General features: G+C 43.1%; 1 protein-coding gene across 4 annotated transcripts in view; it reads left to right on the top strand.

The window, feature by feature from the left end:
• Positions 1-9,390: 9,390 nt before the first annotated feature.
• LOC137384369 (E3 ubiquitin-protein ligase rnf213-alpha-like) overlaps positions 9,391-26,544 on the top strand; it is a 164,380-nt gene continuing 147,226 nt past the window's right edge. For 3 of the 4 annotated variants that reach the window (XM_068058308.1, XM_068058310.1, XM_068058311.1), the window contains exons 1-2: positions 9,391-9,470; positions 21,827-22,152. In XM_068058308.1, the coding sequence (XP_067914409.1) occupies positions 21,841-22,152 (312 nt within the window). In that variant the 5' untranslated portion in view covers positions 9,391-9,470; positions 21,827-21,840. The other variant, XM_068058309.1, reaches the window with a different exon arrangement.

Genomic DNA, 26,544 nt, shown 5'->3' on the forward strand with positions numbered 1-26,544 from the left:
GGGCAAGTTGAGAAGGTGGTTAAGAAAGTGTATGGGTTATTTGGATTTGTAAATAGGGACATTTAATACAAAATCAAGGAAATCGGCCTAAACTACTGGTTAGGCCTCATCTGGGGTATTGTGTACAATTCTGGGCACCACACTTTAGAAAGGGTGTCAAGACCATGGCATGGGTATAGCGTGGATTTACCAGGATGATAACCAGGGATGAGAGACTTCAGTTTTGTGGAAAGATTGAGAACCTGGGGTTGTTACCCTTTGCATAGAGAAGGTGAAGGGGAAATCTAATAGAGGTATTCCAAATTATAAGGGGTTTTCACAAGAATCACAATGCAACTGGTCAATTTTGAGGGTTATGGGAGAAAGCTGTGGAGTGGGACAATATTGACCAGCTCTTTCAAACCGCTGGCATAGCGATGACAAGCTGAATGACTTCCTTCTCTGCTGTAAGATTCTTTGATTAAAGGCACCATATAATTGCAAGTTGTTGTTGTTTATGTTAAACTTTTTATCTTTAAAAAATTTTCTCACAATATGCCCATTGCTTTGTGCACCATGTTTCTGGTTTTCATATGTCAGTGTTTGACTCAATGTTTGGAATGGAAAACTGGGTGTAGCATTATTTGTGGCTTGTTTTAGAGCATGGCTACCTGACCCAGACCAGACGACATGTGTCGGGTTCGGGTCAGGCTGAGTCCGGTATTTGGGCTCGGGTCGTGTCGGGCCGGGTCGGACACAGTGACAGCCAAGATGTCAAGGCGGGGAACACTCCGCAATAGTCTGCGGTGAGCGATTCCATCCAAGGTAGAGCACAACCTCTTTAATATAATCAACTTTATTCCGGGGAGGTCGGGTCGGATGTGGTTCTGTCAGGCACGGGTTGGGTTTCATTTGTAGACCCAAGCAGGCCTTTAGCCTGTTTCCTCTGTAACTTATATAGTGGAATGGCGTAAGGAAATGGTGGATTCTATTCGCGTTCTGTTCACTGCGTCTCTAAGGTCAAATTTCCTCAGTGCAAAATAAATTATTATATAAGTCACAAAATATTAATTGTGGACTGAATGGAATATGCATCCATTACTAAATTACAACAATGACTACACTTCAAAAGGAAGTTATTCATTGTAAAGTGCTTTGTTACAACCAGGTGAGAAAGAGTCTAGGGGTTCTCTCTCAGTCTTTGCCTGGTTTAACCAGAACAGGGTTTAATTTTTTTTAAACACCGTGTTTTTAGCTCCCCGTAAGTGAATCCTTGTTCACTGCTCTCCAATTGTAAGGCAAAGAAATCAACCAGACAGATTTTCTTAGATTTAAACAGGAAAGGTGGAGGTTTATTAAACTTAAACTCTAATGCGGTTAACGACTACGAATACGCAACGTGACCACGCTAGCATGCATATGTAATAAACACACACGCAGATAGAGACAGAATAGTAGAAAGAATAAAGGGGAAAAGTTTGAGGCAATCACTGGGATTTATTTATGGTCCTTCGAATTCAATGTAGAGTCTTTGATTGCCAGTAAGTCTTGCCATTTCACTGGGGCCCAGTGTTTCAAAACTTGTTTCGATGTAAGAGTCTTTTCTCTCTAGAGAGGTTTAAGTGACTTCAGTGGGTCTGGAGATTCATGAGACAGAGAGAGCGAGCTAGCCAGGTGAGAGATTCTCTTCTTCCAAGTTCAGTTGCAATCTGTCGCAAGCTGTTCTGTGAGCAGTTCAAAGCCAAACCTGGGCCAGCAGGTTAGTCATGTGACTAGTTGTTTGTTAGCAAACTCCTGCATTTGTGGATTCTCCATCTTAGCAGACACCCTGGAATGCTGGCTTTCTTACACATCCAATGTCTGGTGATCAAAATCCGTTTGGGTTAATTGGATCAGGGAGCAATACTCTTGTTTCCAAGCACTGTCTCTTAGAATGCAAATATTTTCCAGCCACTGCTGATCTCTTGAAATAAGTCATCTCTTCCTTCCAGCAACAGTTTAAAATTAATGTTCATGTGATGAAATTATGTGCCTCATTCTTGGCAGTTGGGATCTTTATGACATCAACACACCCAGCAGAATGAAATGCGATTTTTTGAAGAGCATTTCATTAAAAGGGACTACAGAGAAGAGTAGGTACAGGAAAATACCCATACATCTCTCCCATTCATTCAGAAATCCCAAAAATTGCTACAGTCTGTCTTTTCTTGGTAGCAGTGCTGCTTTAAACTGCCCTTTTTGGCATCCAAATAAACATGTGATTTTTGGGGAGGTTTTTCGGTTTGCATGTTTCCATGACTACTTAGTGTGTCCTTGTTCCTGGTGAAGTCTGCAGGGGGAGGGTTGGATTTAATTAGCCCTAGGTCGGAATTCTGCTCATGGGCATCGGCAGTGGGTGGACCTATTCTGAACTGTTTCAGTGCTTTGATGAGTCATGCAAGGGCTTTTCACCTTCAGGGATAGTTGGTTCCCTTTTCTCCTGACTGTGGGGGTGGATTCTTTGCTATTCTTCCCTTTGTCCTCTGGGACACTCTTGCTTGCAGGTATTTGTCCAGATTCTACGGCACTCCCCTTCGGCACTTCGAGTAGGTGTGGCATTGCCCTCACGGTTTCTCAGCTCTCTTGAGGACTTTCTTTGTCTCTGCAGGGTCCTGTAAATGCTGTTAACAACTCTGGTGGGGTGCTTCTAGTGTCTGCATTCATATAGGAGAATGTGGGGTTTAACCTTTCAAACATTTCGGGGTTGGCTGACCAGACAGTAAGGGTTTCCATTTGGGAATCCTCCAGGAATTCCTTTAACCTGTCCTCTTTGTCCCTTTTCTCCCTTTCCTCTCCAAGTTTTTGTCAGCCTTGGGCCTGTCTGGCCCCTTATGTTTTCGGCAGTGGCCCCTTACAGTTCACCAGCCCTCTGCTGGAGGGTCCTCCGAACACCGATGCAGGACTTAGGGGTGCAGATTTCACTATAGGTTGGGGTTTCCCCTCAACCTGGCACATGTGGTAACTCCTACAGTACTGCACCATATCTTTGTGGAGTTTTGGCCAGTCAAACTGCTGTTTTATGCGGGCTTTGGTTTTTCATATACCGACATGTACAGCCACTGTAATCTCATGGGCCATTCTTAATATTTCTCTCCAGTACCTCTGCGGCACCACTAACTGGTGAACCACTGTCCACTCCTTCCTCTCAGGTCTGTGAGGAGAACTCCATTTCCTCATTGGTACCTCATTTTTAAAATAGTAGCAGTCAGGGACTTCCTCTACTACACTTTCAGATTGGGCAGCCTGTCTCGCAATACTGGGTCGGCTCGCTGAGCCTCAACTAGGGAAGATTCATTTCCCTCATTCCCCGGGTCTTCTAACTTTCCAAAGAAAATCTCAGACGGACAGACCTCATGGTCATTTGCCCACAGTGCCAATTCAGTCTCCTCTGGGGGAGCTGGTTTGATCATGGCCTCATTCACTACACATTCAGGGGAACTGCAGGGGACTGTCTCGTACCACTGCCTTGTCTCTCTGACTTCCTGCGGTCTCTCTTTCACCACTGGGGAATCTACCACCTTTGCCCCCACCAGATCATTACCCAGGAGCAGGTCAACCCCATCCACAAGCAAACTAGAGACAATCCTTACAGTCATTGGACCTGAAACTAGGTCACACTTCAGGTGCACCTAGTGTAAAGGTACAGGTGTACACTGCCCTCCAAAACCATTCACCACCATTCTGGTGTTTACTCTACTCTCTGGGGGAAAGGTCAGGCCTTTACCCAGTAAAAGGGATCTAGTCCCCTCTGTGTCCCTGAGGATTACTATGGACTTGCCTGCCCCACTGGAGGGGTATGGGGTTACTCTCCCTTCAGACACAAAATCCTGATAACCTTCAGGAATCCTATTAAATTTTCCTGCACTTGCAGCAGCAGGCTTCTTAGGTCTTACTATTACTGCAGTTAAAGCTAAAGCTTGTTTTGCTGTGCTTTCTATCAGGGTCCTTTCTCCTTCACTGAGCAGGTGTGCCCTGATTAACCCGACAGGCTTTCCCCGTAGTTTCCAGCAGTCAGCTCTTAGATGACCTGCTTTATTACAATAGAAGTACACAGGTCTCCAGGTCTCATTCCTACTTTCAGCACTATCCTATTTGGCTGGAGAAGGGCCCCATGTGTCTCCTGCTTTTTCTTCTTTCCCAGGACTGCTTGGGCTTCTATCACCTTCCCTCCCTTTGTCCTTTTCGGATTTGTGGGGGTGACAAGGAAAGGTTTCTCCCTGGGGAACCGACATATAAATGAGAGCAAACTCATCAGCCAGAACTGCGGCTTGCCGGGCTCTATAAGCCTTCTGTTCCTCTACATGTGTCTTTATGGAGAGTGGGAGAGAGCTTTTAAATTTCTCGAGCAAAGTTACCTCTCTGAGATTTTCATAGCTGAGCTGGACTTTAAGAGCCCTCAGCCATTGGTCAAAAGTCAGCTGTTTATTTCTCTCAAACTCCAGGTAAGTTTAATCAGCTTGCTTCTTGAGGGTTCTAGACTTCTGGCGACAGGCTTCCAGTATTAACTCATATACCCTGAGGGTGGCGTTTTTTGTCAGTTCATAATTGGATGAACTCTCATGTGGCAACAGGGAATAAACTTTATGGGCTTTTCCTGTTAGCTTGCATTGTTTGAGTTAAAAGGTTTGAGGCAATAGCTGGCCTCAGCTGGGCACTTTAACTACCTTGCAAGTTTTTCAAAAGATACAATAAATTTTTCCACATCTCCCTCATTGAATTTTGGAACAATTGGGAAAATTTTAACAATTCTTTACCCAGCCCTGAATCACGATCCTCCATATTGGGCATGCTTTCACCGGGGTTAACTCAAGCTGCCTCAGCTCTCTCTCTCTTCGCATTCCTTCTGGAAGGCTCTTTCTTTCTCTCTCTACTCTCTCTCTTTTTCTTCACGTCCCTTCTGAAAGGTTCTTTCTTTCTCTCTCTGCTGTCTCTCACTTTCTCTTTCTCTTTCCCTGTCTTCTAATTCAAGTTTCCTCTGTTCCAATTGTATCTTTGCTAGCAATACCCTGTCAGAGTCTGTTTCTAACCATGTTTCTGCTTCTTCAGATTCAAGGGAAAAATTGTTGGCCACTAGTCTTAGGAGTTCAGACTTTCTAGCCTTGGTACAGACAGTGATCCCACACTGCTGAGCCATTTTTCTCAACTCCTCCATAGACAGTGCTTTTAACTTATCCCAGGTGACTTCATCCGGGCTTATGGAGTTATTGACTTCAGTCGCAGACATGTTAGTATTCTAGCACACACAACCACAAGGAAACCTGTATTGAAATCTTTTCTCTTTTTGCTTGGGATCAATTTGACTCTCCAGTTCCAATTTTTTTGTTTGTCCGCAGGTCAAATCCCGGACGAGTACCCAGATTTCTGTTACGACCAGGTGAGAAAGGGACCTAGGGGTTCCCTCTCAGTCTTTGCCTGGTTTAACCACAACAGGGTTTAATTTTTTTAAAACACCGTGTTTTTAGCTCCCCCTCAGTGAATCCTTATTTACTGCTCTCCAATTGTAAGGCAAATAAATCAACCAGGCAGGCTTTTTTAGATTTAAACAGGAAAAGTGGAAGCTTATTAACCTTAAACTCTAATTCAGTTAACGATTACAAATACACGACGTGACCACGCTAGCACATGATAAACACCTATGCAGATAGAGACAGAAAAGAATAAAGAATAAAGGGGAAAAGTTTGAGGCAATAGCTGGGATTTATTTATGGTCCTTTGAGTTCGACGTAGATGTCTTTGCTGGTAAATCTTGCCATTTTGTTGGGGCCCAGTGCATGCTTTAAAACTTGTTTTGATGTAGGAGTCTTTTCTCCCTTGAGGTTTAAATGACTTCAGTGAATCTGGAGATTCATGAGAGAGAGAGTGAGAGAGAGAGAGAGAGAGAGAGAGAGCTAGGCTGGAGAGAGATTCTCTTCTTCCAAGTTCAGTTGCAATCTGACCTAAACTATTCTGTGAGCAGTTCAAAACCAAACCTGGGCCAGCAGTTTAGTCATGTGACTTGTTGTTTGTTCGCAAACTCCTGCGTTTGTGGATTCTCCATCTTAGCAGACACCCTGGAATGCTGGCTTTCTTACACGTTCAATGTCTGGTGATCAAAATCCATTTGGGTTAATTGGATCAGGGAGCAGTTCTCTTGTCTCCAGGCACTGTCTCTTAGTATGCAAATATTTTCCAGCTACTGCTGATCTCTTGAAACAAATCATCTCTTCCTTCCAGCAACAGTTTAAAATTAATGGTCATATGACAAAATTAATATGCCTCATTCTTGGCAGGTGGGGTCATCGTGACAGCTTTGGGATGTCCTGAGGTCATGAGAGGCACTATAGAAATACAAGTCTTTCTTTTATGTGTTCTAACTTTTGAACTGTCTTCGCTGTGTAATGTTAATTGTTTGGTGCATTTTGTTTGTTTTGGCTCTCCATTTTTTTTCAATTGAGTTTATTTAGTTTTTCTTGCATCGTTATATTCTTTATTCTGGAAGATGTCAAGTGTGTGTAGTTGTCTTTTTCTTCTCCATCACTTCTGAACATACTGACCAATAACCATTATGTAGTTCCATAGCCATTGGTGATCTTTGGCTATGTCAGCCAGGTGGCCATTCTTCAGATATGAAGTGAAAGAGTCAGTGTCGGAAGAGTACATGATCATGGAGAACATTGCATTCGCTCTGTGACGACATGCCTGAGATATCCATATGGCTGAGTTTGAGAATGAAGTGTTAGTGAAATTGAGTTAACAAGATGTCAAATACTCCATGGTACATCAGTGACTTTAAAATGTTCATATTTTCCAAAAATATACCTTATTCATAAAATTTGTAAAAATACATTACATAACAATTCAAATTTGACATTACATAAAGTACAATACAGATCAGTTTCTTTCAATACAGTACATGAGGTGCCTAACTACATTTGCCATTACAGTTTATATTTACAATGTACGTGTACATTCAAGGTCAAACATTCTCTGGTGCATTAGACAGAGGAGTTGTACACAGGTTCCAGCCCCTTGCTATACTATGGCAGGAGGGCCTTACACAGTGGCCTTTCCCCATTGAGCCTTTGCGCCGGCTGCCCTAAACTTTAATGCGTCCCTCAGCACGTAGTCCTGGACCTTGGAATGTGTCAGTCTGCAGCAGTCGGTCATCAACAGTTCTTTGCACTGGAAGACCAGCAAGTTTCAGGCAGACCAAAGTATGTCTTTCACTGAGTTGATGATCCCCCAGCAGCAGTTGATGTTTATCTTAGTGTGTGTCTCTGGGAACAGCCCGTAGAGCACAGAGTCCTATGTTACGGAGCTGCGCGGGATGAACTGCAACAAAAACCACTGCATCTCTTTCCAGACCTGCTTTGCTAAGGCACATTCCAGAAGGAGGTGGATGACAGTTTCTCCTTGCTGCAGCTGCCTTGGGGGCAGCATGCAGAGTCGGTGAGATTCTGAGTGTACAGGAAGGATCTGATGGGGAGGGCCCATCTCACCACCAGTGGAGCTATGTCTTAGCACTTGTTTGAAAGTTCTGGTGATGCAGCATTCTGCCAAATGGCTTTGACAGTCTGCTCGGGGAACCATTGACTGGATCCACCGTCTCCTTTTCCTTCAGGGCCTCGAGGACGTTACGTGTGGACCACTGCCTGATGGACTTGTGGTCAAACATGTTTTTCTGTACAAACCTTTCCATGAAGGACAGGTGATATGGCACAGTCCAACTGAATGCAGTGTTCTGTTTCAATGTGGCCAGACCCAACAATTGTAACATCAGGGACAGAGAGAACCTCAGTACATAGTTACACTTGGTGTTTGCATACTGGGGGTCTACGGAAAGCTTGATGCAGTCACAGACAAAGAGAGCCATCAGGATGAGGGCAATGTTGGGGATATGTTTTATCCCCCTTTTTCTAGATGTTTGAACATGGCGTCCCTGTGGCCATGGTTCATTTTTGATCTCCAGATAAAGCGGAAGATGGCTCGGGTGACCGCCCTGGTGCTGGAGTGGGGTATGGGCCAGACTTGCACCATGTACAGTAACACTGAGAGCGCCTCACACATGATGATCCAGTTCTTAGCTGCAATGGAGAGGGAGCATCCTCCCACATGCCCAGTTTCTGTTTCACCATGGCTGTTCGCCCCTTCCAGTTTTTGGCGCACGACCTGGCCCCTCCGAACAACACGGGACAAAGGATCGGTCGGCCCAGTTCCCAAAGAACATGCCCTCGCTCTTGGCCACGATTTACTTTAGTTCCCGTGGCCAGTTTGAACTGGTCGCAGATGCTCATCAGTCTGTGAACTGACAGCGTTTCCAAGCAACCATTAAAATTATAAGATAACTTACAATTACGTTTTGATCACAAAGCAAAGGGCTATGCTGGTGGAGAACTCCTCCCCTCTTCATGCCCAGTATGGCTGTTATGGTCAGGTGGTTCATGTCACAAAGAATGTCTTTTAAGATTTTCTGTCAGGACTTTGGTAAAGTCAATATATGGTATGTCCATGTGAAAGTGAGGCTACTATTGTTGTTTATCCATTTTCATGTCTTTCCAGATCTGTCTATTTTTATAAAATAAAAACAGAAAGTGTTGGAAATACTCAGCAGTTCTGGCAGTATTTCCAGCACTTTCCGTTTTTATTGAAGATTTCCAGCATCTGCAGTATTTTGCTTTTATTTTAGTGTCTAATTTTCTGTTCGCTGTCAATAGAAAGTTCAACTGATCTCGATGGAATTGAAATAATTTGAGGTACATTGATTAAGTGTATTTAACTGCTTGATTTAAAATGAAAAGTCTGATTTTTTAAAAGCCAGTTGAATAGGAATATCAGTGCTATTGCGTTTGTAGTATTGTAAATAAATATGCAACTTCTAAGGAACCGTGTAAACGGGAATGGATTCGATTCCGACAGGGTGCACTTTACAATCTGATGTAAGTTCATGTCTTGCATTCTGTATATTTCCAGTACATGTTTTTCAATTCTGTTGTTATCCTGAAACCCAAACTCAGCTCCTCACATTTAGGAAATCGAAACTAGTCAGTTCGGCTGACGCAGCCAGTCTTCTCGTTTAGGGATCGTGTCCAAATTTCCACTTTTTCTCAAATTCCAGCAGCCTAAATTAAAATGAGAATAATTGATGAGAATATTAATAATCGCTGTCGAGTATCATTATTTCACATTCTAGCCGTATAGAGTAGCTCTCAAAGCTTATATATAAATGGTTTGTTTTATTTTACAAACTATTCATAATTTGGAGACGCCTCCTAATAGTTACTCCGCCTTTCTGTGCAATGATTGGTGAACGTGCCGACAGGCTACTTTTTTATGGTCAATTCTGGCATCAGTCAAATAAAAGAATCCAATCGGTTTCACTAAGACAGGGGAGCTTGGAGCTGCTGTTCAGGATATACATGTAATCAGACGAGTGCAGAATCAGAAGCGATGCTGGATTTTGAAGTTAGGAGTAGGTAAGTGTCAAGTGATTAAACAATAACAACTATTCCAGTTAATCAACACTTGGTGAGTAATGTGTTATTTATATTTTACTCGCCCGACGGAATTAGGAAAGTGCTTTATAATTCTTTTAAAAGCGTAAATACATCTTTAGTGTCGATTTGGAGAGAGGGCGAAGTAGGAAGGAGGGTAGGATGCATCTTATTGTAAAGATTGGAGAACGGAGAGAAATAATGGAAAAATCATTTGGACAGGAGATATTTGATTTGGGCCAGGGAATATAATCCAGAGTAAGTAAAAATCTGCTCAAACTGTGGGATGTTAAATTCGTGGGCATAAAGAATCCCCAATGTCGCACTAAATAAGCCAGTCCAGATGGACAAATATAATAGTGTGTCAGCGATACGGCACCATCGCAGAATACAAGGAAGCAGATTCTATTGTGGGTTCTCTCCAGTGAATTTCTGAACTCAGAAAGGTGCACCTAAACGGAGGTTTCTTGCATTGGGTGAGGGGAGGAGAGGGGGAAAATGGAAGGATTAGTCACTAGATTTTCATACATATTCATAATGTATCGCTTAGTGGTCACCAAGACGTAGCTTGGCTGATGGTGAGAAGAGCCCAACCCGTCAGATCCTTCCTGCATGTTAGGAATCTCACTGCCTCCGCACGCTGCCCTTGAGGTGGCTGTGGTGGGGAAGAGACTGTTGCCCACCTCCTTCTGGAATGTGCCTTTGCCAAACAGGTGTGGAAAGAGATGCAGTGGTTTTTGTCGAGGTTCATCCCAAGCAGCTCTGTAACACAGGAGTCTGTGCTCTACGGGCTGTTCCCAGGGACGCACACCGAAATAAACATCAACTGCTGCTAGAAGACCATCAATTCAATGAAAGACACTCTTTGGTCTGCCTGCAACATGCTGGTCTTCCAGTGCAGAGAGTTGTCCACGACCAAGTGTTGCAGACTGACACATTCCAAGGTCCAGGACTATGTGCTGAGGGACGCACTAAAGCTTGAGACAGCCTCTGCAAACACTCAATGGGGAAAGACCACTGTGTAAGGTCCTCCCGCCATAGTGAACTGAGGGGCTGGACTCATGGGAAACTCCTCGGGCTATATACACCAAATATGGGTTTGCTGTAAAATGTACATGGCATGTAAAATGGAATGGAAGGGTTGTGAGGCAACCCACTCCTGTATTGAAGGAAACTGTGATTTCCTTCGCACTTTCTGGAATGTCAACTTGGTACTGTTTTGAACTGTTTTGTAATGTATTTTTTTTCAACAGATTTTTATGAATAAAGTATATTTTTGGGAAAAAAAGTCTGAGTGGTCAATTGCAAAAGGTCATGAACGCAAGCATGAAAGGAAGGTGCTTGTCAATCCTCTTAACTGGAGTATGATATACTATGCATAATCTAATACAAAACAAGGGAGAACATTTAAAGTGCAAGCTAAATTCAGAACTTTGGGACTCTGTTAAACATGTTTGTGGCATTAAATTGTTGCCAAGAGACATTTTCCTTAAGTGTATTGGGGTAATTCTCCAGTAAATTCCCATTGAAAGCTGACATTAATTGAAGCTCCAGTAACAAAAGAAGGAAGGATTTGTTGAAATTTGACTTTCACTTTCATTTTCTACAGCAAAACCAAACACCCATTTTGAGTAAAAACAGGAAATGCTGGATATACTCAACAGGTCTGGCAGTATCAGTGGAGAGAGAAACAGGGCTGGATTTTACCAGCCCTTGATGTCATGGATTGTGGTGGGGAGCAGCCCGCCACGATCCACGACGCTGAGAAGGCCCCGCTGCATATTACCAGTTGCGGCGAGGCCTCGGTACGGCCTCTCTGCTGCTTGGTAGTGGGGCTTTCATTTAAATAATCAACTTCATTTGAATCAAATGCAAATTGCCCTACCTGCTCCCAGCGGCCATCCCAAGCCGATTTTACGGCAGCCGGCCGCAACTCACGCACCTTCAAAACTCCGTACTGAGTTCTGAGGCGAGACACTGGTGGGGAGGGGGGAGGACTAAAATTATCAGGGCAGCAGGAAGCGGGTAAAACATTATTGGCTGTGGGGATGGCGGGAAGGCGTTTAGGGTCAAAGGGAATAAAGTTTGGGGGGGCAGGTCGTGAAAGAGAGCTCACTTTTTTGGTGGGGATAGGGCAAAAAACTAACTGCTTATTCATTGGGGGGGTGTGGGAGAGGGGGGTTGCAGGTGTGAACAGATCTTTAGTTAAATTCTTAACAAACATTAAAATTTCATCTAAGGGCTTGAAGCCCTTTAAAAATGGTGTCAGCGCCTGCATATTGATGCCGGACGCCATTGCCAGGGACGCAGTGGCTGCCCCTGATGATGTCATCAGGGATCGGCCTTTCTGCCCCCTCCATTTAAATGAGCCCACGTGCGTAATATCATGGGTGTTCGCGGCGGTGCTTCCATGACTTCAAAGTGCGGCTTTTCATCAGAACTGGAAAACGTTTGTGACGTCACAGGTTTTAAGCAAGTACAGAGACAAGGAAGAGGGGAGGGGGAGAACAAAATGGAAGGTCTGTGATAGGATGGAAAGCAGGAGAGAGTAAATGACAAAAGAGGTGGTGGTGCAGACAAAAGGTGAGGGTAATGGGACCAGTAAAGAAACAAGAGATGGGTCTAGAGGAGGTGTAAATGGGAATGGCAGAATCATCACCAACCAATTGCTGTCCAAAAAAATGGGGGCAGAGGTTACAGTCTGATATTGTTGAACTCACTGTTGAGTCCGGAAGGCTGTAAAGTGTCTGCTCGAAAGATGGGGTGCTGTTTGTGAGCTTACCCTGAGCTTCATTGTTTTCGACCTCCTTCGTTATTCCAGAGGTCAGAGTGGGGAAAAAACCATAGAACCACAGAAAAATTACAGTACAGAAGGAGGTCATTCAGTCCATCGTTTCTGCGCTGGTCGAAAATACTAGTCGCCCAATCTAATGCCACCTTCAAGCATCTGGTCCGTAGCCTTGCAGGTTACAGCACTTCAGCAGCATGTCCAGGTACCTTTTAAAAGAATTGAGAGTTTCTGCCTCCACCACCATTCCTGGCAGTGAATTCCAGACACCCACCACCCTATGGGTGAAAATGTTTTTCCTCATGTCCCCTCAAATCCTTCTATCAATCACCTTAAATCCGTGCCCCCAGTAATTGACCTCTCTGCTAGGGGAAACGGGTCCTTCCTGTCTACTCTATCTAGGCCCCTCATAATTTTGTACACCTCAATTAAGTTACCCCTCAGCCTCCTCTGTTCTAAGGAAAACAACCCTAGCCGATCCAATCTTTTCTCATAGCTGCAAAGTTCAAGCCCTGGCAACATTCTTGTAAATCTCCTCTGTACTCTGTCCAGAGCAATTATGTCCTTCCTGTAATGTGGTGACCAGAACTGTATGCAATACTCCAGCTGTGGCCTAACCAGCATTTTATACAGTTTCAGCATTACATCCCTGCTTTTGTATTCTATTTCTCAGTCAGTAAAGGAAAGCAATCCATATGCCTTCTTCACCACTCTAACCACCTGTCCTGCCACCTTCAGGGACCTGTGGACATGCACTCCAAGGTCTCTCACATCTTCTGTCCCTCTCAATATCCTTCCATTTATTGTGTATTCCCTTGCTTTGTTTGCCCTCCCCAAATGTATTACCTCACACTTCTCTGGATTGAATTCCATTTGCCACTTTTCTCCCCACTCAACCAAACCATTGATATCATTCTGGAGTCTGCAGCCATCCTCTTCACTATCAACTACACGGTCAATTTTTGTGTCATCAGCAAATTTCCCAATCATGCCCCCCAACATTTAAGTCCAAATCATTAATCTATACCACAAACAGCAAAGGACCCAACACTGAGCCCTGTGGAATGCCACTGGAAACCGCTTTCCATTCACAAAACATCTGTCGACTACTGCCCTTTGTTTCCTGTCTCTGAGCCAATTTTGGATCCAACCTGCCACATTTCCCTGTATCCCATGGGCTTTGATTTTTCTGACCAGTCTGCCATGCGGGACTTTGTCAAATGCTTTACTAAAATGCATGTAGACCACATCCACTGCACTACCCTCATCAATCCTCCTTGTTGCTTCCTCAAAAAAGCTCAATCAAGTTAGTAAGACATGACCTTCCCTTAACAAATCCATGCTGACTATCCCTGATTAATCCGTGCCTTTCTAAGTGACAGTTTATCTTGGAGTGGGGCAGAGAATTAAAATGACAGGTTCCAAGTCATGCTTGGGGACAATGGAGGTGTTCTGCAAAGCAGTCACCCAATCTGCAATTGATGTCTCCAAAGTAGAGAACATGTCGTGAGCAGCAAATATGATAAATAAATTGAAGGAAGTACAAGTAAGTTACTGCTTCACCTGGAAGGAATGTTTCAGGCCCTGGATGGTGAGTAGGGACGAGATATAATGCTGGGCCTTGCATCTCCTGCACTTCCATGGTAAAGTGCTGTGGGAAGAGGAGGGGATGTTTGGGGGTACAGAGGAGTGGAGCAGGGCGTTGTAGAGAGAGCTGTCCCTTTGGAATGCTGAAAAGGAAGGGGAGGGGAAGATGTGTTTGGTGGTGGCATCAGGCTGCAGGTGGCAGAAATGGCAGAGAATGATCCATTGAATGTGGAGGCTGGAGGGGTGGTAGGTGAGAACAGGTGGGGCCCTATTGTGGTTCTGGGAGGGAAGGAAAGGGGTGAGAGCAGAAGTGTAGAAAGTGGAAGGGTCAAGGGACCCATCAACCATGATGGAAGGAAATCCTCAGTTGAGGCAAATGGAAGATATATTGGAAGCACTGGTATGGAAAGTGGCATTGTCAGAACAGATGCGATGGAGAAGCTGGGAGAATTGAATAGAGTACTTATAGGAAGTGGGGTGGGAGAAAGTGTCAGCAAGGTAGCTGTGGGAGTCAGTGGGCTTGGAATGGAGCTGCTGTGTTAGCAGTCTGATCCAGAGCGTTTGCAACCTTGGTGTCATATTTGACCCCGAAATGAGCTTCCAGCCACATATCTGTGGCATCACTATAACCGCCTATTTCCACCTCTAACATCACCCGGTACCTACCCCAGCTCGTCTGCTGTTGAAACCCTTATCCATGCATTTGTCACCTCTCGACTTAACTATTCTAACCCACTCCTGGCTGGCCTCCCACATTTTGCCTTCATAAACTTGAGCTCATCCAGATCTTTGCTACCCGTGTCTAAAGCACATCAAGTCCCATTCACCCATCACCCCTGTGCTCGCTGACTTACATTGGCTCCCGGTTTCATTTACAGTATTTGTCTTTGTATTTTTGCACTGTAACACCCATTTTTTGAAAAATGTAGTTGTTTTGCCTTCAAAATTTGCAACAGCCTTCGGGCTGATGATTTATTAGGGTACAAATTCTGCCATACCTTACAAGAGAAGGGAGTCTGTTGCTTGAAGAACTGGTGTAAGTCATGCTGTAAGTCATGAATGGCTAAGATTGCAACTCCTTTCATGGATAAAATGACAAATCAGATAAAATTAACGCATAAGATTTTTTCTTAATGAGGAGATAGCACAGAAGACAAAGGTTTAGGTTTAACATCCAGGCTCAAATTCTCTTCCTCATTATTCCAACCCTACATTTTGATATTTGCTTCATATTAAAGACAGCGTCAGGTTAGTATTTGCAGAAATTGTGCGCTTGTGAAAAGAGGGACCTTTGCTTAACCTCGATCAAAGTTCCATCTTTGACTTGCTGGATGGGTAAGTGGAGAGGGAGTGGGTAAAATGGTCTTGAAACCAGTTTGTTATGTTGGTGAAGCATTGGGGACCATTGCTAACTCTATTTCTCTCCTTTCTTGACGTTCCATCACAAGCATTTTGTAGCAGGTTAAACTGGATAGCAACTAGATGTCGAGGCCCTGGCTGATTTCTCCTCCCCCAGCCCAGGGACACTGAGGCTAGTTGGAGCATTTTCACCAGTGCTGTGACTAAGATAATCTTAACGTCGCATATCTGATTAAAATTGGGATGTTCTTGAAGCTTATTACTGTTCCATGCAGTGAACTTAATCACTGAGCCATCTATGGAGGCCTGTATGTTACTTCATAGTATATTATACTAATATAAAGGGCATTCACATTAGTCAATCTTTGCAATTAGGTTGATTTAGCTTCTCAGTATACACCATTACTGACCCTTATGTTTGATCAAATTATTAATAGCTCAGCTGCAATCTTCTCCCTTTCCGAAGTCCCAAGTAGCTCACCTTCTAGTCCCCTTCAACTACATGCCCATATCTAACCGTCCTTTTCTTCTATAAGGTCCTTGAATATGTTGTAGTTCCCCAGCTCTATGCCTGCCTTTTCCAAAACATCCTGTCTGAATCCCCTCAGTCCAGCTTCCACCTTGCTCATTGCATCCACATTGCACTGGCCAAAGTCACAAATGATGTACTCTGATTGTGACATTGTTCTGCTAAGCCTCTCGATGGCATTTGATGTGTCGACTAGAGCACCATCCTCCATGGGATTGCCTTCGTGTGGTTTCACTTCTGCCTGTCCTGATGCAGGCAGTGCATCTGCAGAAGTGGCCTCTTTTCTCACTGCACTGCACTCATCTTTAGAGTTTTCCAAAAATGTATCCTTGACCCTTCCTCTTGCCCATCTACATGCTGCCTCTTGTTGACATAACCTGTAGGTCTGGAGTCAGCTTTCACCTACATGCTGATGACCTAGCTTTCCTTCTTTACCACTTCCTGCAAGCCACGACTGTCTCTATGCTGTCAGACTGCCTGCGGACATTGTCATGGATGAATAAAGATTTCCTTCACCTGAACATCAGGAAGACCATAGATAATAAATTCCATTTCCTTGCTGCTGATTTCATCCTGTCATCCATTAAATGCTGCATGCCCATCATTTCTGTCCTTGCTCATCTTCAAAAAGCTCCATGGTTTATCCCAACCTAGGAAGGACAGGAAAAAAGGAAAAGGAGGTGGTGTTGCACTGATGATAAGGGATGGGATCAGTACATTAGTAAGGGAGGATCTCGGATCGGAAGAACAAATGTGGAATCTGTTTGGGTGGAGCTAAGAAACAGCAAGAGGCAGAAATCATTGGTAGGCGCTGTTTATAGGCCACCAAACAGTAGTGGTAGTGTGGGGCATGGTATTAATTAGGAGATTAGAGAAACATGTAGCATAGGTAATACAGTGATCATGGGTGACTTCAATCTGCACAAAGATTGGGTAAGCCTAATGAACACTAATGCTGTGGAAGATGAGTTTCTGGAGTGTGTTAGCAATGGCTTTCTAGAGCAGTATGTTGAGAAACTGATTAGAGAACAGGTTATTTTAGATCTAATATTATGGAATGAGAAAGGGCTAATTAATAATCTTGTTGTAAAAGAACCTTTAGGAATGAGTGACCATAATGTGATAGAATTTTACATTATGTTTGAAAGTGTGGTAGTTCAATCTGAAGCCAAGGTTTAAAATTTGAATAAAGGAAATTATGAAGGTATGAGGGGCAAATTGGCTGAGGTGGATTGGGAAAATACATTAAAAGGTATCACAGTGTATTGACAATGGATAGTCTTCAAAGAATTATTACATACTTTACAGCAACTATACATTCCTACAAGGCATAAAACCCCCAAAAGTAAAAGCAGTTAACTGGGGCTAACAAAGGAAGTTAAGGATTGTATAAGATTAAAAGAAAATGCCTATAAAATTGCCAGAAATAGTAGCAAACCTGAGGATTGGGAGGATTTTAGAATACAGCAAAGGAGGACCAAGAAACTGTTAAAGGGAGAATAGAAAATGAATGTAAACTAGCAAAAAACATGAAAACAGACTGTAAAAGCTTCTATAGGTATGTAAAAAGGAAATGTTTGGCTAAGTCAAATGTGGGTCCATTACAAGCAGAGTCAGGAGAATTTATAATGGGGAATAGAGAAATAGCAGAGAAGCTAAGTGATTACTTTGTGTCTGTCTTCACTGAGGAAGATACAAGAAATTTCCCAGAAATTTTCCAGAATTAGAGATTCAAGGTATTGGGTGGAATGAGGAATTGAAAGAAATTAGTATTAGTAAGGAGGTTGTATTGGAGAAATTAATGGGGCTGAAGGTTGGTAAGTCCCCAGGACCTGATATTCAACATCCCAGAGTGTTGAAAGAGGTAGCTATGGAGATAGTGGATGCATTGGTGATCATCTTCCAAAATTTTATAGATTCTGGAACAGTTCCTGTAAATTGGAAGGTAGCAAATGTCACCCCACTATTTAACAGGGAACTACAGACCTGCGAGCCTTACATCAGTAGTAGGGAAAATGTTATAATCTATTCTAAAGGATGTGATAAATGGACACTTGGATGATAATGATCTGATTGGACATAGTCAAATGGATTTATGAATGGGGAATCATGTTTGAAGAACCTGTTGGAGTTTTTTGAGGATGTTACTAACAGAATTGATAAAGGGGAGTTGGTGAATGTAGTACACTTGGATTTTCAGAAGGCATTTGATAAAATTTCCTCAGGAGGTTGGTTAGCAAAATTAAAGCACATGGGATAGGAGGTAATATACTGGCATGGATTAAGGATTGGTTAACAGGCAGAAAACAGAGAGTAGAAATAAATGGGTCATTTGCACGTTGGCAGGCTGTGACTAGTTGGATACCACAAGGATCAGCACTTGGGCCTCAGCTGTTCACAATATATATCGATGATTTGGATGTGGGGACCAAATGTAATATTTCCAAGTTCACAGATGACATAAAACTAGGTGGGAATGTGTGTTGTGAGGAAGATGCAAAGAGGCTTCAAAGGGATTTGAACAGACTTAGTGAGTGGGCAAGAACGTGGCAGGTGGAATATAATGTGGAAAAATGGGAGGTTATCCATTTTGGTAGGAGGAATAGATGTGCAGAGTATTTCTTAAATGATAAGAGATTAGAAAGTGTAGATGTACATAGGGATCTGGGTGCCCTGATCAATAAGTCACTGAAAGCTAACATGCAGGTGCAGCAAGCAATTAGGAGGGCTAATGGTATGTTAGCCTTTATCGCAAGAGGATTTAAGTGCAGGAGTAGTGAAGTCTTGATTCAACTGTATAAAACCTTGGTTAGACCGCACCTGGAGCACTATGTGCAGTTTTGTCTTCTTTCCATTGGAAGGATATTATTGCCATAGAGAGAGTGCAACGAAAGTTCACCAGACTTATTCCCGGGATGGCGGGACTGTCCTATGAAGAGATATTGGGCCTGTATTCTCTGGAGTTTCGAAGAATGAGAGGCGATCTGATTGAAACCTATAAAATACTTAAAGGGATAGACAGGGTAGATGCAGGTAAGATGTTTCCCCTGGTTGGGGAGTCTAGAACCAGGGGACATAATTTCAAAATAAGGGGGAAGTCACTTAGGACAGAGGTGAGGAGAAATTTCTTTACTCAGAGAGTTGTGAATTTTTGGAATTCTCTACCCCAGAGGGCTGTGGAAGCTCAGTCATTGAGTATGTTTAAAGCAGAGATTGACAGATTTCTAAATACCAGTGACATACAGGGATATGGGGATAGTGTGGGAAAAAGACAGTGATGTGGATGATCAGCCATGATGGTATTGAATGGCGGAGCAGGCTCGATGGGCTGTATGGCCTACTCCCGTTCCTATGTTCCTACTTCTGCAATCTTCTTCAGCCTTGCACCTTTTCAGGTACGTTGGTGCTCTAACTGTGTGGCTATTTGTGCACCCACCCCCCACTCCACTTTGTCTCACCATTGGTGGCAGAGACTTCAGGTGCCTTGGTACTACTCTCTGAAACTCCCTCTCTAGGCCTTTCTGTCTCTCCACTTCTCTCTCTGTATTTGGAAACCATTTTAATAGACATAGAAACATAGAAAATAGGAGCAGGAGTAGGCCATTCAGCCCTTCAGGCCTGCTCCGCCATTCAAAAAAAATCATGGCTGATCGTCTAATTCAGTACCCTGTTCCCGCTTTCTCCCCATATCCCTTGATCCCTTTGGCATTAAGAAATATATCTGTCCCCTTCTTGAATATATTTAATGACTTGGCCTCCACTGCCTTCTGCAGTAGAGAATTCCACAGGTTTACCACCCTCTGAGTGAAGAAATTTCTCCTCATCTCAGTTCTAATTGGCATATCCTGAACCCCTGGTTCTGGACTCCCCAGCCATTGGGAACATCCTGCCTGCATCTAACCTGTCTAGTCCTGTTAGAATTTCATAGGTTTCTATGAGATCCCTTCTCATTCTTCTAAACTCTAGTGAATATAAGCCTAGTCGACCCAGTCTCTCCTCATACGTCAATCTTGCCATCCCAGGAATCAGCCTAGTAAATCTTCTTTACCCTCCCTCCATGGTAAGAACATCCTTCCTCAGAAAAGGAGACCAAAACTGCACACAATACTCCAGATGTGGTCTCACCAAGGCCCTGTATAACTGCAGTAAGACATCCTTGCTCCTGTACTCAAATCCTCTTGCAATGAAGGCCAATATACCACACAAAAACAAGAAATGCTGGATTCACTCAGCAGGTCTGGCAGCATCTGTGGAAAGAGAAGCAGAGTTAACGTTTCGGGTCAGTGACCCTTCTTCGGAAGGAGGGTCACTGACCCGAAACGTTAACTCTGCTTCTCTTTCCACAGATGCTGCCAGACCTGCTGAGTGAATCCAGCATTTCTTGTTTTTGTTTCAGATTTCCAGCATCCGCAGTATTTTGCTTTTAAGGCCAATATACCATTCGCCTTCCTAACTGCTTGCTGCACCTGAATGCTTGCTTTCAGCAACTGGTGTACAAGGACACCCATGTCTTGTTACACTTCCCCCTTTCCCAATCTATCACCATTCAGATAATCTGCCTTTCTGTTTTTACAACCAAAGTGGATACCCTCACATTTATCCGCATTTGCCCACTCACCCAACTTGTCCAAATCACATTGGAGCCTCTTTGCATCCTCCTCACAGCTCACTTACCGCCCCCCCCAGCTTTGTGTCATCTGCAAACTTGGAAATGTTACATTTAGTTCCCTCACCTAAGTCATCCCAAGCACTGATCCCTGTGGTACCCACTATAAAGGTCTGCATAGGAAACCCGACCCGAGGCCGAATACCGGACCCGGAAGTCCGACCTGACCCGAACCCGACACATGTGGTCGGGTCCAGTCAGGGTCGGCTCGGGTAGCCAGCCTTTACCCATGTACTGTTGTAAAGACCTGCTACCCGACCTGAACCTGATGGGTCCCGGCGACATGTGTCAGGTCTGGTCGGACTTCTGGTCCGGCATTCGAGCTCGCGTCGGGTTTCCTATGCAGACCTCTACCTCCATGTAAGTACCCTGTGCAGAGCTCTACCGCACTAGTCACTGCCTGCCACCCGGAAAAAGACCTGTTTGTTCCTACTTTGTTTCCTGTCTGTCAACCAATTCTCAATCTGTGCCAGTATATTATCCCCAATCCCATGTGCTTTAATTTTGCATACTAACCTCTTATGTGGGACCTTATCAAAAGCCTTCTGAAAATCCAAGTACACCACATCCACTGGTTCTCCCTTATCTATTCTACTAGTTGCATCCTCTAAAAACGCCAGGAGCTTTATTAAGCATTATTTGTCTTCCGTAAACTCATGCTGACTTTGCCCAATCCCATTTATGCTTTCCAGATAATTCCATCTTTTTGACAAAGTTTTGATCACTTTCTGTAATTCTCCTACAATAGCTCAAAGCGCATTCTTTCTGTTCAGTCAAAGGGTTGTGAATCTTTGGAATTCTCTACCCCAGAGGGTTGTGGATGCTCCATTGTTGAATACATTTAAGGCTGGGATAGACAGAGTTTTGGTCTCTCAGGGAATTAAGGGCTATGGCGAGCAGGCGGGAAGGTGGAATTGAGGCCTAACATCAACCAAGGTGGTTTTGAATGGCAGAGCAGGTGCGATGGGCCATATGGTCTACTATTCCTGCTCCTATTTCCTGTGTTCTTGTGTTTTTTCCCCCTTTGTGAAGGGCCTTGAGATGTTTTGCCACATTAGGTGCTTTATAAATGTTGATAAATTAATGTTGATATAAATGCTAAGCTGATAGGAGGGTAGATAATATAAATTTTACTTTCCCTTGAAAAGGAATGAATTGCTTTGGCTGAGAATTGGTAAACCTAACTTGACTCGAGTCAAGACATGTTTGAACTAAAATCAACAATCTGGTGACGAAGCAAACATTTTCACACTCAGAAGTATTCCACATAAAACAGTTTAAAATCAATTCCTAAATATTTTTAGAACTCCAATACTGTAAGTATTTTATTTTCATGTTAATAACCTACAATGTATAATGTTCATTTAAATATTATCTCAGTCAAGATTTTTCACTTTAAAACTTTTTAGATGTTGAGATTGAAATGGAAGACAACATTGTTCAGCCGGTGGTACCACGGGAATTCCAGGAAACATCTGGATCAGAATCATCCATATCACTCACTGACCACATTCCTCATCCAGTGCCAGCTACATTAGAGCCTGTATCAGCTACAACTGTTACTGTAGACTCTGATTTAATTGATGTATCTGAAGCTCTAAGTGAGTCCATAATTATCTCAGTGACTACCACAGGCAGGCCATTAACTGATGGAGAAACAGCTTCTCTCTCATTTTCTGAAAATTCTACAAGAGAAAACATCTGTCTTCAAGAATCTACAGAGAAGAGCACTGAGGTACAGTACCATCCCCATTTTATACCTTTACGACAAATGCACATCCCCTAAACGGTAGAATAAGGAGAACTTACTACAGGGTGTCCCATATTGAGTGCAAGAACATTTATGATTAATCTAGTTAATTTAAACCATGTCATCACCTCATTTAATAACAATTGTGGCAGTTTGTTGCAAGAAAATCACCTGTTGTGACATTATCTTGGTTGCCAAGACAAAGTGGAGGAATATCATAGATGGTAGTAATATGATCATAAAGACTAACTGAAAAATTCCCATAATGTGCTAGATGGGGTATAGATTAAATTGTCCTTGACAGAGGACAAAGGATCGGCACAACATTGTGGGCCGAAGGGCCTGTTCTGTGCTGTATGTTCTATGTTCTATGTTCTATGTTTATTCGACTTCCTCTGTGCAATACACATGCAGACATTGAAGTGATGTTTGACTTTAACCCCTTATAGGGACTAAACCAAATCAAGCGTACATCCCTATAAGGCTCCTTTTTAATTAAGTTCAGACCAGACAGATTCCTACAGATACTTATTTGGGTCCGAAGAACTCAACTAGTCTTCCCTCAAAGAAAGGAAACCAACAGAGAATATTACTATCTTTTGGATAGCCTATTTTTTAATAATTATAGCTAAGTCATAAATATCCAAGATATTATAAGGATCTGGGAAACTCTCTTCAATAAGTATCTTCCCACTTAAGGAGACACAGAGAGGGGGTTCTTGTAGTTGTTTACAGAATGCTACATGAGACGAGTTATTAACTTTTATATATTTATTCAAGAGTTGAACATGCAATACACTTTAAGTGGCTAAGTATACTACAATATCAAAGATTACGAAGAGATATAAAACTTAATTTTATTTCTGAAATAGAATACAAAAGTTCAACCTTGACAATGTTACAGCAAAATATCTTAGAATATCCGTCAAAATTTAAAGTAAACTTTTACCTTAAATTCCCCGAGTACCATAAGTTGAGAAATATTATTGAGGAATTCAACACTTCTGGTTTTTTGATTCAAAACTCTCATGTTTATACTGTTTCTAATCTATCATCTCATCATTTAGAATGTAGGTGTTACCTTTCTGTGTGTATTTTTCCTGCTTTTGAGATTCTTATATGGTAATATCATTGGCTACCATTCCCACTTAATGTATTTGCTGGAAATCCCCTTTTCTTGAAGTTGTGATCTTTTATCTGGTCAAAATGTTTGTAATTGAGTTTACTTGGCATCTGTTTTTGTAAGTACCATTTCATTTTGTAATCTATCATCTGTAATTATCTTTTTGTGGTACCTTGTACCATCCTTTTGAGTCAGTCTTTCTATATCACTAACACTATCAACTAATTAAGTTTATAGCCACCAGTACTGACCTCACATAAGATGTTTCAATGTGTGTCATGTTCTAATTCCATTGTAGCAGAGACCTTGAAAGACCTTGAAATGTATTTAACTTAAAATGTGTTTCTGGTTCACATTATATTGTGACAGGGATGTTTATAGATTTTTAACTCTGCTTTTAAAAGGGAATTTTATTGAGTCTTGAAAACTGGCCATTTATTCAATCTTTTTAATTCTAAAAGGTATAATGTATTAATTATATCTAAATTCTACCTAATTAAGCCTTTTATATCTATGTTTCATCATAGCATCACCATGAGGTTTGATCCCATTGCAAAATGGTAATAACAGCAGTTTACATTTATCTAGAGCCTTTATTGTAGAAAAATATTCCAAGACACTTCACAAAGGTGTGTCCAGATAAAAGTGGACAATAAGCCAAAGAAGGAGATATTGGGAGTTCAAGTGGGTTAAATTGATCAACACCAGCAGCCTAAATTGAGCTTGTAGTGAATAGACAGTCAATTTTTCACTGCACCCAATCTTCTTTCCACTGGAGTTCACAGAACAATAGTTCAAACTGTTTTTTGAGCCTCATTTCCTAGTCTTACTGTTGTTTTTACTTGGCTTGAAATTAAAAATCTGGGCAATATTTTTGAAGTCCAATGGAAACTGAAAACTGGCTGCTGATTTGTTATGAGCCTGTTTTGTGCCACTGGCATAGACCAATTTCACCCTCTGCCCACAAAAGCTTGGCCAAGCAGATGAGTTTCAAAAAGGGTCTTAAAATGGGAGTGGGAGATGGAGGAATTTAACAAGGGAATTCCAGCAGGAGGGGTCTAGATGGCTGCCTGTTGCTGTTGGGGGAGGGGAGTTTAGGTGCACATGGAAGTAGGTAATGTACAAGAGCCCTGAGTTGGAGGTAAAAGACTTCATGGAGGGGCGTTGTAGGATTGAAGGAGATTACAGAGATGGGGAGGGGTGAGGCCATTAAACATGATAGCATACCAACAGCAGAGTTTTGGATGAGCTGAAGTTTATAGATGGTGGAAGATGGGAGGCTGGTCAGGAGAATATTGGAATAGTGGAGTTGAGAGCTGAGAAAAGCATGGATGAGGGATTCAGCAGCAGATATAGCTAAGAGTGAAGGGGCAGATATGTTGTGAAGGTAAAAGCAGGCGGTCCTTGTGATGGAACGTAGGAACATAGGAACAGGAGTAGACCATTCAGCCCATCGAGCCTGCTCCGCCATTCAGTACGATCATGGCCGATCATCCACTTCAATGCCTTTTTCCCACACTATCCCCATATCCCTTTCTGTCATTGGTATTTAGAAATCTGTCAATCTCTGCTTTAAACATACTCAATGACTGAGCTTCCACAGCCCTCTGGGGTAGAGAATTCCAAAGATTCACAACTCTCTGAGTAAAGAAATTTCTCCTCATCTCTGTCATAAGTGGCTTCTCCTTTATATTGAAATTATGCCCCCTGGTTCTAGACTCCCCAGGATATGGGGTCAGAAGTTCAGCTCAAAGTCGATATAGGATGCCAAAATTTCGAACAATCTGGTTCAGCCTGACAATGGCTGAGGAGACGAATGAATTAGTGACACGAGAGCAGAGCTCGTAGTGGAGGCTGAAGGCAATGGCTTCATCCTTCCAAATGTTTTTGCAGCTCATCCAAGATTAAATGTTAGACAAGCAGTCTGACAACACATTTGTAGTGGTGCGGTGAAAACATAGATCTGAATGTCATTAGGATACATGTAAAACCTGGCCCATGCCTGCGGATGATGTTACTGAAGGAAGGATGTAAATCAGGAGGATGAGTGAGGCCAAGGATCAATCCATGGGGGAAATCTAGAAATAATTATGTGGGTGTAGGAAAAGAAGCTCTGGCTGTGATTTGATAGGAAAGAGTGTCCAGTTCACTAAACTGAATTGTGGAGTTGAGGCATTGGAGATGGATGTTGTGTCAAAAGCTGCAGAGAAGCAGAGAGAGTGCACCATTGTCATAGTTGATGCCATTTGTGATCTAGATTAGGCCTGTTTAAGTGCTGAGGCAGTAGAGCAAACCCAATTGATGAGATTCAAACACGGGGCTGGATCTTGAGCCCCCAATGGGGCTGGGTTTGAAGGTGGACGGGAGCTAACAATAGCCCCGCCCACCGGAAAGCTCGTTCCCCGTCTCCATTCTTTCCCTGGGCCATTTTTGCAGAGGTGAGAGTGGGGGTATGGGGAGTATGACAGGGCTACCCACCTGCACGTGGCAGGTCAATGACAAGGCTCGTTAAGAGCCTATTGAGGCCAATTAAAGGGCTGCCCTGTCGAGGGGTTACTGCTTCCCCCCCCACCCCACCCCACCACAGTGGTGGTCTGGCTGCAGCATCCAGTTTTTAAATTTATGTTCAAAAAGGTTGGTGAGAGGGTGCTTCATTTTGAAGCACTCTGTCCCTGACTTACTCTCTATTTCAGCCTGCTGTTTCTTTCAAACTTGAAGACCTCTGACTGGCTCTCCAGCCTTGAGAGCCCACCCGCCGTCCTTAACTGGTCAGTGAGCTCAACTCCAGGCCAGTTATGGGGATGCCCCTCTCATGCTGGGCCCCCACCTGCCAAGAATGAGGCACATTAATTTTTTCATGAACATTGATTTTAACTTGTTACTGGAGTGAAGAAACGACTTGTTAAATAGATCAACTGTGGCTGGAAAAGACATTTGCATATTAACAGACGGTGTTTGGAAGGACAAAGCAACCATTTCCTGACACATTCAACCCACAATGGACTTTTGATCGGGGAGCTCGCATTCCAGGTTGACTGCTAAGATGGCTAAATACACCAACAGATATGGTCAAACCAGCTAGTCACTTGACTAATCTGCTGGGCAACCTGAATTTTTTGAATTTGTACAAACAGTTTGGGCAAAAAGCAGAATGCTCCTGGACTGAGAAGATCGGGCGGCACAGTGGCGCAGTGGTTAGCACTGCAGCCTCACAGCTTCAGGGACCCGGGTTCGATTCTGGGCACTGCCTGTGT

The sequence above is a fragment of the Heterodontus francisci genome, chromosome 26 (assembly GCF_036365525.1).
Source record: "Heterodontus francisci isolate sHetFra1 chromosome 26, sHetFra1.hap1, whole genome shotgun sequence".
Lineage (NCBI taxonomy): Eukaryota > Metazoa > Chordata > Chondrichthyes > Heterodontiformes > Heterodontidae > Heterodontus > Heterodontus francisci.